The sequence below is a fragment of the Leiobunum rupestre genome, chromosome 1 (assembly GCF_980474605.1).
Source record: "Leiobunum rupestre chromosome 1, qqLeiRupe1.1.hap1, whole genome shotgun sequence".
Lineage (NCBI taxonomy): Eukaryota > Metazoa > Arthropoda > Arachnida > Opiliones > Sclerosomatidae > Leiobunum > Leiobunum rupestre.
Genome location: NC_143384.1, coordinates 55,015,074 through 55,028,652, shown reverse-complemented (window position 1 = coordinate 55,028,652; position 13,579 = coordinate 55,015,074). Strand labels below are relative to the sequence as shown.

General features: G+C 41.9%; 2 protein-coding genes across 2 annotated transcripts; both read left to right on the top strand.

The window, feature by feature from the left end:
* The first annotated feature begins 324 nt into the window (after window positions 1-324).
* On the top strand, window positions 325-2,560 carry LOC149963279 (uncharacterized). The gene is made up of 4 exons (XM_090170534.1): window positions 325-695; window positions 757-1,128; window positions 1,195-1,749; window positions 1,836-2,560. The coding sequence occupies exons 1-4, from the start codon at window positions 391-393 to the stop codon at window positions 2,551-2,553; spliced, it is 1,950 nt and encodes a 649-aa protein (XP_090026660.1). The 5' UTR covers window positions 325-390; the 3' UTR covers window positions 2,554-2,560.
* A 7,250-nt stretch (window positions 2,561-9,810) lies between these two features.
* LOC149963278 (baculoviral IAP repeat-containing protein 3-like) lies at window positions 9,811-10,653 on the top strand. Its single transcript, XM_090165870.1, has 2 exons — window positions 9,811-10,424; window positions 10,495-10,653. Exons 1-2 carry the CDS (start codon window positions 10,110-10,112, stop codon window positions 10,651-10,653), a joined length of 474 nt encoding a protein of 157 aa, XP_090021996.1. The 5' UTR covers window positions 9,811-10,109.
* The last annotated feature ends 2,926 nt before the right edge of the window (window positions 10,654-13,579 follow it).

Here is a 13,579-nt window from a genome sequence, read left to right as displayed (position 1 = left end):
ATAAATGGAACTCGCATCTTGCAACTGAAACTACACAATTTAACTCTATCGGATTCGTATAATTATATACCCATTCCTCTGTCGAAATTCGCGGATACGTTCGAGCTCGGCCGCGAATATACGAAAGATTTTTTCCCTCATTTTCTATTCAACGTAGTTGATAATAATTTTGACATTTACAAACCCGAACAAACAAACTACGTCTCGGAGAACTCGCTGCCCCCCTTGGAAGCTTACGGGGCCCAATATTTCACGGCGAAAGACCGCGAAAGTTTTAACAAATGGTACGCTCTCGAAACCGAAAAGAGTTCGGGGTTTAATTACCTCGAAACGTTAAAACTCTATTGTTCTAGAGATACCCACATATTAGCTAAGGGTTGTTTAAAGTTTATGAAACTATTTCAAGACTTGTGCGAAGTTAATCCGTTTAGCGTGGGTGTGACTATCGCGTCAGTGTGTAGTTACGTACTAAGGAAAAAATTTTTGGAGCCAGAAACGATTGGCATAATACCGGCTAATTTGTATCGGTTATCCGAGCCTCAATCCACCGAGGCTTTAGAATGGCTGGCTTGGGAAGCGCATGTCCGGAATGTTACCATCGTGTCAACGCTGAATGGTCGAGAACCGCGTGCTGGAAAAATTAAAATTGATGGTCTAATCGGTGAGAAAAACGCTCTACAATATCAGGGCTGTTGGTAAGTATTATTTTAAAAAGTTCAAAGAGACAAAATATAAACAGGTTTTTTTTCATTAAAGGTATCACGGCTGTAGGACTTGCTTCGGGGACTCTGTAAATAGGAACCAGCCATTATACGCTAACGCGAGCGATACCCTTAATACACGATTTTCCAACACGATGCGGACAACCAATAAACTTAAAGAAATGGGTTATACCGTCATTCAACAATGGGGGTGCGATTGGATTTTGGAAAAACAACAAAATCCAGCCATAAATGAATTTTTAAAAAATTCTAATTTTTCGGAAACTTTAACTGAACGTTTAGACCCGCGAGCCGCTTTTTTCGGGGGCAGAGTATCAGCCTTACGAACGTACTGTAACGTTGAAGGGACCGACGATAAAATATTCTACGTGGACATTTGCAGCCTGTACCCTTTTATAAACAAACGGTATTATATCGAAAAATATATATATATAACGAAAACAAATATTTAAGTGTGTTTTCCTTTTTATAGTGGCAAAGTCGCCGTTGGTCATCCGACAATTCTGCTCGGTAGCGATATTCCAGCCATTGACGATTTTGAGGGATTATTGTTATGTAACGTGCTCCCGCCAACCAATTTATTCCATCCTATTCTTCCGTATCGGACCGTTAACAAAAAGTTAACGTTTACCCTATGCCGGACGTGTGCCGATTTACGGTATCAGGGTGACTGCGAGCATTCTGACGACGAAAGAATGCTTAAAGGCGTTTGGGTAATCGACGAATTAAGATGGGCGGTAAATCGCGGATACAAAATTACAAAAAAAATTGAGGCCTGGTCATACACGGTGACGCAATACGATCCTGCAACGGACAGTGGAGGGATTTTTCGAGATTACGTTGACTGTTTCCTAAAAACCAAGGTGGAGGCGAGCGGATGGCCGTCAGATTGTCAGACCCCCGAAGCCCAGGCTGAATACATTGCGGCTTTCGAACGTCATGAAGGGGTCAAATTGGACCCAACCAAAGTCTCCAAAAACGAAGGTCTTCGAGCCATCTCGAAATTAATGCTGAATTCCATGTGGGGGTCTGTATGGATTTTATTACCCCCCCCCATTGGGGTTATAAATCATATTGGGTAGCGTGATAGATATTAAAACTTTTTTTTTCCAGAAAACTCGGTCAGCGATCCATTGTGACCAAAACTGAAATCGTTCGCGAACCCAAAGTGTTCTTTGAACTGCTATCAAATCCGGAAATCAACGTAAAATCGGTTTTGACAGTCAACGATACGACTCTTCTAGTGAAATCAGCCCCCATCAAGGAAGCGGAAATCCCTCTAAAACATACAAATTGCGTGATTGCCGCTTATACAACCTGTCAAGCGAGATTAGTTTTATTAAAATATCTTGAAATAGTCGGAGAGAACGCGTTATATTTGGACACTGACGCCCTCCAGTACGTCTCGAAACAACCCCTTATAACTACGGGCCATTATTTGGGCGATATGGTCAGCGAGTTATCCGGTTATGGAAAGAATTCGTTTATTTACGAAGCCGCGTATGGCGGGCCAAAAAATTACTCGTTTTGGGTGAAAAATCCGGATACGGGCGAAAAATTTAACGTTACGAAAGTGAAAGGATTTCGAATTAATGTCGGTAATCAGCATATCATTAACGGCGAAAATTTAAAAACTATGCTAGGAGTGACTGACGAAGAAACTGAAATACCGGCGGCGTTTGCCGTGCCTCTGCCCAAACAAATCCGTCGACTTCCGGATCATACGCTCGTTAGCGTCGACTTGGAAAAAGCGTATCGGCCCGTAATGGATAAAGTTCGGGTTTTATCGAATTACCGAACAGTTCCATTCGGATATAAAATACGCGCTTAAAAAAAACCTTCGCTCTTATGCGGGCGAACCGCGGGTCGAGAGGCGCCGGTCTCCGCGAGTCGCCGTCTCCGCGTACGAGAGAGAGAGAGAGAGAGAGAGAGAGGCGCGCGCGTTCTCTCTCTCGATCCGCTATCCGCGCGCGTCGGGGTCACGAGGGGGGTGTGTCTCTAGCGCGCCGGCCGCTTTCCACGTGGCAAGGGGGTGTGTCCCGGGAAAACGTGTTTTGTTATTGTCAAAAATAAAAAATATTATATATAAAAACAAAATGTCCATTTTATTTCATTCTGGTTTCAGCTACGCGGTGATAATGTACCCTTTTTATCACAGTTGTAACATCATACTTTGCGGGCCTAGCCAAAGTGGTAAGACATATTTCGTAGAAAAACTGATTAAACATTTAAAACAAATGTTTGAACCTCAAATTGAAGAAATCCACTGGTTTTACGGCGAGGATCAGCCAGGATACGATAAACTTAAAAAATATAACGTTATATTTCATAAGGGTTTACCCGATCCTGACTTATTTGACGGCTCGAAACGGATACTGGCGGTTTTAGACGATTTAATGGGGGCGGGTCAAAAAGGAGAAGTTGCCCAATTGTTCACCAAAGTCTCGCATCATCGTAATGTTAGCTTTATCTACATAAGTCAAAATTTATTTCATCAGGGTCGCGGGTGTCGCGAAATTTCCCTCAATGCGCACTACATACTTTTAACGAAAAATGTACGGGACAAAACACAGATTAATTGCTTGGCGCGCCAAATGGCCCCTGATAATTCCAACTTTGTTATCGAAGCGATTTCTGACGCGACTAAGGAACCAAACTCTTACGTATTGATCGACCTTCAGAAAGATTGCCCCGACTCACATCGGATCAGAACTAATATTTTCCCAGGCGAGCAAGTCTCGGTATACATTCCGAAATAATACTTTTCCGAGGGTGGTTAGTTACCACACACCCCCCCAGCGAGTCGAATTCATTCGATGTACAATGTCTCGACGAGTCAGGTCGCAAAAACATCTGCTCGAATCGATCGGCAAATTAAAGGGCGTTAAGAGACGTAATATTTTAATTAACGCCAATAAAGAGTTGATCGAAGCAATATCTGATTGCGTGTATAATACTCTTATCGGGAATATACGTCTAACCACGCGGCAAAAACTACGATTAAAAATACACCGTAAAACGTTACGCAAAATTGCGCAGAAAAAATTGGGCTGGCAAACTAAAAAACGAATATTATTAAATCAAAAAGGTGCCGGATTTTTCTCGTTTCTTCTGCCTATTGTGTCGTCGCTCGTGGGAGCCCTAACAGGTTGAACATAAAAAATGTTAAGGTACTCGAAAAAAATGACTTTAGCGCCGATTACGCCACCCCATCAACAACTCAAACCGGATATTGACACGGAAATGGCGGATATTTTAAAAAGCGAAGCGCTCGATGACAGGACCAAGTGGAAGATATACGAAGAGATGCTATTAAAAAAGCACGCTCGAAATAAACCGATTGAAAATAACGATACGCCCAGTTTCGATACATTAGTCAATCTGTTCCCGCTAGGATACAGAGCGAGCGCCCGAGAGATATTTAATCATTTGATTTCGGACAGCGGTCGACTGCGGTGGGACAGCCAGGGGCAGATTTTATTAGACGGTGAAATACAAACGGATTCTGATATTGTTGATTTAGTATATTATCTAATAAGTCCCCACGCGCCGAGACCCCAGAGTTGGTCAAAATTTAATAACCTGGTGGGTAAACTACGGAAAATCACCCCTCAAGCCTTCCCCACCACCACCCCATTACCGTCTACTTCGTTCCTAACAGCTTCCGCCCCCCCGGGCCCCCATCTTTCGCTCGCCTCCTCCAAACGAAAGAAAACTTTGCCGTCAGCGGTCGGGCCTAATTCTTTCGCGACACCTCGACAGTCACCGAAACTTTGGTCGCCTACTATTAAGAACCGTTTACGTAAAAAAAAAACGCCGAGTGCCAAAATTTTGAAATGGGAGAGTTACCGATAAACGTAACGACTAGACTTGAAAAAATATATTTCGATTCTCGTAATCCAGCTAGCTACGGGGGTGTTGAAAAATTATACGATTCTGTCAAAGAGCTCGGAATATCTCGGGAGAATGTTGAAACGTTTTTGCAAACTCACGACGCCTATACGTTACATAGACCAGTTATTCGAAAATTCCAAAGACGAAAGATTCGTGTAGGAAACAGACTAGACCTCTATCAGACTGATTTGGCAGATATGCGCTCTTTAGCGAGCGACAATTCCGGATACACATTTATTCTTACTTGTATAGATTGCTTTTCGAGAGTGGCATTTGCCGTCCCCCTAAAACGTAAGACCGGCGCTGAGGTTGCCCGCGCCCTGAAAATAATTTTTAAAGAGCGGGGCAAGCCCCGCGCTATACAGTTCGACCGTGGGTTGGAGTACGTTAATTCGACTGTTTTAAAACTCCTAAAAGAGGAGGGCATTAGACATTACCATTCCGAAAATAGCGATGTTAAAGCCGCGATGGTAGAGCGTTTTAATAGGACCCTGAAACAGCGCATGTATCGTTTTTTTACTCATAAAAACACGCGACGCTATCTCGACGAGCTGCCCAATTTAATTCATTCGTATAACGCCAGTTATCATACTGCAATTAAAATGGCTCCCTTCGATGTAAACGACAAAAATATTCTTCAAGTTTATAGAAATATTTACAAACCAGGGCAGTCCCAGCCAGCCGCCCTCAAGCCCCGAAAATGCCGTATCAAAGTCGGCGATTACGTAAGGATTACCCGAACTGCCAGACCGTTTTTAAAAGGATACAGCGATCAAAATTGGAGCGCCGAAATATTTAAAGTTATTTTCAAGAATACTAAAAGACCTCTTCAATTTAAGCTCGTTGATTTGGCTGACGAACCCATCACGGGATATTTTTATTTCAAAGAAATTCAACGAGTTATAAAACCGGAAGAATATACAATTGACAAAGTATTAAAGAAGCGACGCTCAAAGGGTAAAGTCGAATATTTCGTTTCTTGGTTAGGGTATCCGGCTACATTCAATTCTTGGGTTTCTGCTAAAGATGTCCGAAGCCTTTTACCTAACGATACCCAGTAATTCAAATCTCGAGATATTTCCGAATAATACGGTAGCCTGTTTCACGATAAAATTACCCGAACCTATCGAATTAAAGGGGGGGTGGGAAGTTGCGTTGGTGGAAATATTGTATCCCTTTTCGTTTTACAACGTGTTGCCCTATGACAATTACGTCTATTTCCGCGTTAATCCCGCCCAGCATGGGGGACAGTCTGACCCTAAAATGGTCGGGACGATGCGAGAAATCCCTCCGGGGCATTACTTGAGTATAGACCATTTACTTAAAGTAGTAAACGACACTGCGCTATGCACCGCCGCTAATGTGTGTCTTACCCACGATCCGCTGAACGGACACGTGGCGCTGGTTGGAAAAAATATTACCCCCTATGGCGTATTTATGAGTGACGGACTGAGCAACACGCTAGGATTTGAAAGAACTAAAACTATCGCGGGCAGAAGCGAGAACCCGGCTCGCTTAAATTTCCACATTCCGCCCCAAATCTTCGTTTATTCCGATATCGTCGCTGATCAAGTGGTGGGCTCGTCGCTCGTCAAATTGTTAAGAATAATAGCGGTTGACGAATCAGCCCGATTTGGTACTCATATCGAGAAAACGTACATTTCGCCGCATTACGTGCCCATTGAGAAGAAATACTTTGATACTATCCAAATAGATCTACGCGATGTTTATGGGAAACCAGCTCCTTTTGAGTTTGGCAATCTAACAGTAAAACTTCATTTGCGTCCAAGATGCCCTTAAGACACGTTCTTGAAAAAAGACGCTGCGTAGCGTGCCCGTACGCTCAATATTATGCCACTCAGGCGGGTGGCGCTATTCCCGACGTATACGTGGGATCGCCGTATCAGCGGGGGCACGGGCAATTCGGAAGCGGGTTTGGGAGTTTCTTCTCCGGCTTGTACAAGCTAGCGAAACCGTTTCTTTTACGGGGGGCGAAATTTTTGGGGGGCCAAGCCCTCTCCACGGGAAAACAAGTTTTGGCTGATGTCTCGACGGGGTCATCCATACGTGAAGCTACCAAACGGCGCCTCACAGAAAGGTACGATGATCTCAAACAACAATACGGGACTGGGAAACGTAAACGCAAAACTAAAACAATTAAGAAAAGACCAAAACGCGGTGGAAAAAAATCATTAGTAGGCAGGAAACGAGCTAGAAAGGTCGTTGATATTTTCTCCTAAAATTATGGGTCATTGCGAAGCGTTAAAAAGTGAACTTGATATTTTTCAATCCGCGCCTATCCAAACGTCAATTGAGGGAGGAAAATGGACAACCTTCAAACCCATCTCGTCGTTGCGAGGCGATACCATCGAGTTTAATATTCCTGGAAGCGGGCACGAGTATATTGATTTACCGCTTACGTACCTACTTGTTAAAGCTAAAATCGTCGCCGATGACGCGGGCAAAAGTTTATTACCGTCGGATGTTGTAGGGGGGTGTAACAATTTTTTGCACACGCTATTTAATCACGCGGAAGTTTACCTTAACGGAACCTTACTGTCTCCGTCAGCTTGTTCGTACGCTTATCGGGCGTACATTGAAACTTTGTTAAATTTTGACAAGGGTGCCAAAGCGTCCCATTTAACAGGCGCGCTGTGGTACAAGGATACCCCCGGCGAAATGAATTCGGTCACTGCCAACGAGGGTTTTAAACAGCGGAAAGGATTCACGGATCAGTCGAAAGAAATAGATTTAATTGGTCCGCTGTTTCTTGACGCGCTCAATGTCGAAAAATATTTAATTAATGGCGTAGATTTACGTATTAAACTATCGCGAAGTAAAGCGAGTTTTGCGTTAATGGGTACGCCGAAGCCCGGGGTTGACTATAAAATTATCATTACGGACGCGAGCTTGTTGGTACGTCGAATACAAATTGCACCCAAAATACTTATCGCTCACGAAAACGCCTTGTCACGAGCAGCAGCAAAGTACGCTTTTACACGCACCGAAACAAAAATATTCACCATCAACTCGAATATCCGAAACACAGTTATTCCCAACGTATATTTGGGTACCCTCCCGGTTCGCTTGATTGTCGCGCTGGTGGATCACGAAGCCTACAATGGAACCCTGGCAAAAAACCCGTACGCTTTCGAACATCAAGATTTATCGAGTTTAGCTCTTTACGTGGATTCTGACGGTGTGGATTCGAAACCTATTACGCCAAACTACGACGCGGGACAATATATTCAAGCCTATCATACTTTATTCACGGGTAGCGGAATTCATTATAGAAACACCGGGATCGATATTTCCCGGGGAGATTATGCCGGGGGCTACGCTTTTTACGTCTTCGACATTTCAAACGACCATAGCGCGGGTGAGAGTCATTATTGGAACCCCTCCAGACAGGGACAGATGCGTTTGGAGCTTTCGTTCGCTAAACCAGTCCCGCAAACGTTAAGCTGCGTAGTTTTCGCCGAATTTCAAGCCAGCTTTAGCGTAGACAAAGATCGTAACGTTTCTATTGAAAACGTGTAATTATGCGCGGATCCGAGATTTTAAACATTTTGAGACGTACGCGCAATTTTATGGGCGTATTCGCTTCGGATTGTCTACCCGATAAGATTAATAGTTTTCCAGCGTCACTGGTTGTAAATCTGGACCCCCACGATGAACCCGGCAGCCATTGGGTCGCGATTTACCTTGATAAATTAAAACGGGCTTGGTAGTTTGACTCTTTGGCGCTACGGCCCATTTTGCCAGCCATTAAACTTTTTTTAAAACAAAATTCGAGAAAAATCACGCCCACCAAGCGGCGACTTCAATCGACAACGAGCGTCATTTGCGGACATTATTGCGTGATTTATATACGTCACCGATCAAAACGTAGAAGTCACCAAAGCTTCTTTAAGGGTTTTTCACGAAGAGACGTCAACAATGATATAATGGCCACTAGAAAATTTAACAACCTGTTACGTCATCATAAACGGAGTATAAATTCCCGTCGCGCGACTATACCCCGTTTTTATTCCTAACTAAACCCTCAGTATCGTGTCGGTGGCATGGCGAGAATGGCCGTTGTCGAATTTGACTTTCTACTAGGAAAATCCGCCTCGCGCTCCGGCGGAGAGCCCCCCGACATTGTCGTGAAGGAACTAGCTATATCAACAGTATCGACCCCTCCCGCCGTTCAAGCTTGGACTTTCGAACAACCCTATCCAGTACAACAACTTCCGAACGCCATTAAAAGACAAAACGGCTGGGTGTCTAGGAACCTTCACGGTATTTGCTGGACCGCGGGGTATCTCCCCTATTATAAACTACCCGCCTGCCTTATATCAGCGGTATCGAGTGCGGATATGATTTTTACAAAAGGAGACGTAAAGTGTAAATTTTTAGCCGATTATACTGAGACCGCCATATACGATTTGGAAACTTTTGACTGTCCCCGAGCTGCGACTTTTGATACGCCCCCGCCAGTAAAATGTCTATTCCGACATCAAACTCTAAACACCCGACAACCGTGTTCTTTGGAACGAAGTCTACTTTTCGCCGAATGGATTACCCAGAACCGCGCTGAAATAGACAGTCAATTACGATGTCCATTTTAATTTTTTTTTGTATCACACTATAATATTTTTTTGACTCGTAAAAGAAAAATAATTTTTGTAATATATCATCTTATAAAATAAATATTTTTTATTATCTTATAAATCCGACTCGTTATTTCTCATTGCTCGCGTCATTTTTTTTAGATTACGTAATTAATAGTTCATTGTGTCCATTCATTCGCCCACGGTAGAAAAATATTATAAACGTATTTTAAAAATATTAAGTGTCAATTTATCAATGTAAAATTTACTTTATACGGTCACCTTTAAAAATAACAATGTATTCAATATAAAAACGTTTATTCACATTTTCTTTACAGCGGTTTTAATATTATGAATTTGATTAGTTTTACAATATTCTTGAAAATAAATCAGAGCAGCCATTTCCTTTTCAGTCGGCATTTTTAATTCGGCTGGCAGGTTAGATGTAGTTGGTTCGGTTGATTCCATTGTGGCACCGCGCTTTTTACATGTCCCAATAAGTTCGTTAAGATAATCGATAATTTTATCATCTGACATTTCCTCGGCCTCCGTGTAATGGAGCGATTCACTCTCATCACAATCACACGCCAGATCCGAATCTTCTTTCATTGTATTACACGATAAATGTGTCATTAAATGTTGTTTGAAACCTCTCACGGACCGGTATATTTCCGAGCATATCCCGCATTTCTTTGGTAGCCTAAGCGGAGACATCTTCCTCTTTCCCATAGCGGCTGGCTTATGAAAACCACAACGCATCTACGTAATCTTTACGTTTCATGGTGTAGATTACGTCATCTTTAGTGAGTCATTTTTATAGATTACGTCATTTTTATAGATTACGTCATTTTGGGGTTTAGACCCAGAAATATTATTCCGTAGCTCAAAGAGAATCGGGATGGCTAGTCACGAGGATCTCACCACCGTAACCGGTCGGCTAGAAACGTTCAAGCAATGGGACAACGTACACGTGAACAAGGAAGACTTGGCCCACGCCGGACTTTTCGCCGTAGACTCGGACGGCATAGTCGAATGCTACCTCTGCCACGGACAGTTAGGCAGTTGGGAAACCGGCGACGTACCCCAAACGGAACACGACAAATTTTATCCCAACTGTCCGTCACCCGCCGCTTTGGAGGGCCAAGATATCCCGCCATCCGAAAAATACATCTCCGGCGGACCTACAACCACCCCCGAGGGACCCGGCGACAACGTAACTCTTACCATCAAACGCCTCGAGGTAGAACATTTAATGAAAATGCTCGTAAAAACGCTAATTTCAGATGGTTCGTTTCAACCCTTTGAGTGAACTTTGGTATATACCCTACGAAGATCGACGTAATTACCATGATATAAATAAAATACATTTCCAAAGACGTATTTTCAATGTAAATCGTATTATACAGCCTGTACTCGAAAAATATCTTAATAAAACCTTATAATTTGTATACACTCTTCTCTTTTTTTCCCAAAACACTTTTACCGATGACCGCCCGCTATTTTACGGTACGCTTAGGGGGCCGAAAGTGTTTGTCGGCGAAAACCAACCAACTCGACATTCACTATGACGGGTAGGCTGTTTGCATAACATCGTGTCACCGCCATAGATAACCTATTGACCTAAAATGGGGTAACACCTTGGGTTTTATGGGTTATAACATCGTAAATCAGCTAACCTTTTGACCTAAAATGGGGTGCCTCCAGCTATTAACTATGACTGGCCGGCTGTTTGCATAACATCGTGTCAGTCCACACCACCTGCGGAATAGGGGCAGATAACCTATCGTAAATCATCTAACCTATTGACCTAACCTATTGACCTGCCGAAAATGTACGCAAAATGGGGCCCCTATAGGGGGTCCGTTTCACACCTATTTAACGGCTGTTTGCATCGTGTCCATAGGGGCAGATAACCTATTGACCTCATAAATCAGCTAACCTTTTGACCCCGCCGAATATTGCCGCAAAAGGGGGCCCCTATAGGGGCCCGTTTCACCCGCCCGCAGGTGCCCCTTATCGGCATACGCACTCACTTATCTCTGTCGTGCTTTCTACTTGTAGTTGTTTTAGTTGGTCCATTAGTGAAATTAGTAGCCTGCTGGGGTACTTAAGACCTCCATTGTCCTGTTCTCTTATTAACTTCAGCAAAGGCGCATTTGAATTTGGCTGAATAAGTCTTTTTAAACAGTCGTAACATTCTGTACGCTCCTCTGCCACCTTTACAAGATAACCACCAATTAATGTTGAATTTTGGGAAGATATCTAATCACAGTTTTTTTGGTTTGAGTTTATATCACGCAAACTTGAAATATCACATTTGTTCATCACAGTTGGTATTCCATGGGGTAGTAGGCGTGTTTTTAGAATGATAATACTAAAATATTCGTGAAGCCTTGGCATATTAATTATTATATTACCTTTTCACTACCTTTTCACTCCTAAATGAAAATACAGTTATATTTTATCACGTTACAGTTGATCAATTAAAAATTAGACCAAGTAATATTACCTTACCTAATTAATACTGGATGTCTGGGAATCAAAATAGCGATAAAACGCTAATTTACGTATAAAACTCTAGCAGTCGACGCAACCTAACTTTCTACAGCAAACGGCGGGAAAACTAGGATTTAAAATGTGTGACGTCACGAAGGTCCAATAAACAGCGGCGACTTAAATTGCCAAAAAAAAAAAGGAAATGGGAGTCGCGCACGGGCCTTGATTAACGTAGGCAGCGTCTTAAGAAACCGGAAAAGCTTAACAACGCGCTTAGGAACCGGGATCGAAATTTTCAAAATGGCGACAGTGGTTATGGTCGCGTTTTTGGCTCAATACGAAGCCTATAGATTTGGTCTTTTCAGAGCATCTACGCTGTTCAACACAGGCAATTTTAAAAGACCGATCGACGTGGCGATATGGAAAAATCGAAAATGCTTTTACAACGAAAAAGAAGGATCAGTTGTTCAACTCAAGTCTCTAGGACTAGAGGCATTCAAGTTGCCGTTCATTATTCTGACTTTTGGATTAACTACGTCAATTATCACTGAATTTTTGTTTATTACGAACAACTGCTAATTTTTTATTTAAAAAAATACTGGGGGAACCCTTTTTCCACAACATTTTAATGGTTGAAATTGGTAGTTGAGTTAATGGAATCGAAACTAGAATGATAGGTATCAGTGGTTGACTATGTTCAGTGAGCACCCAACCCAGCCCCTTGACCGTATATTTCTAAAACGATCTCCCTTGAAGTTCGAGTGGCCTAACGTTCCGCCAGCGCATTAAATATATAAATTTTTGTGAATTCCACTTCGATGTTATTTACTCCAGTAGCGCTATAATTTGGCCATAACTGATCTTATATTTCAAACAGGTTTCCAGTTCTATTAAAGTTTAACGGAAACTAAATATGCAAGTGTTTTTTGGTTCTGCCCAGAGCTCCTTTCTTTACATATCTACGTATAAGTTAACGGGGTATGCTTTCGTGTGTCGTTTATGTTGAAACTCTAATTATGATTAACTTAATTAAATACCCATTAATAAAGGTTTTTCAACCCACAGTATTTTTGAAATAATTAAAAGGAGAATACGGTGGTAGTCGCGGTACCCTTTCAAAATGATTGTTGACTTTTGAAACAGTGATGCTCAAAAATTTTGAAACATGAAAGTACGATTTGTAGCTTTTAATTTAAGGTTGACAGTTGGACGGAAACCGTGTAGTTATATTTCTATTGACAATCAATGATGGTATAGTAATATTAATGTGGTATGGTTTGACAGTTTTGCTGACAACGAGAATAGTGAATCTTGAACATAAAAATCGCTTAGCAAAAAGTTGAGTGTTTAAAAAAAACGAGCAAGCCTTAAAAGAGATAGAACAATTAAAATCCACCCAAAAACCATTAGGTTAAAAATTGCAAGGTCCTTTAAACAAAAACGTCACGTCCTATATTACTTTAGGCCATAAAAGTAGTGAAATCAAATAACGGGCAAGATCTGTAATTATATTCCCATAAACGTCATAAACTGGACTTATTTATCGACAAGTGATGTGCTCTGAAGAAATATGCTAGACCTTGTGCGTCCTAAGTGTTTTACTGAGTTAAAATCCTTTGTACAACCATAAAACATTTCAAAGAGAAAGGCTAATATTAGAAGAGACAAGTTTTCTTAGCTTAGCTGTAACGATTCTAATGATACAATATCAGTTAAATAATTTACCAAGTGAATTAAAGAAAAAGGTCAATATAAGATAAAACGTTTTCTTAAGAATGTATAAAGAGTGAACAAATCATAAAATTTACAACGTAGCGGAAGAAAGGCAAGCATAAATATCAATAATTAGTTTCTAAAAACGATGTAGATGGC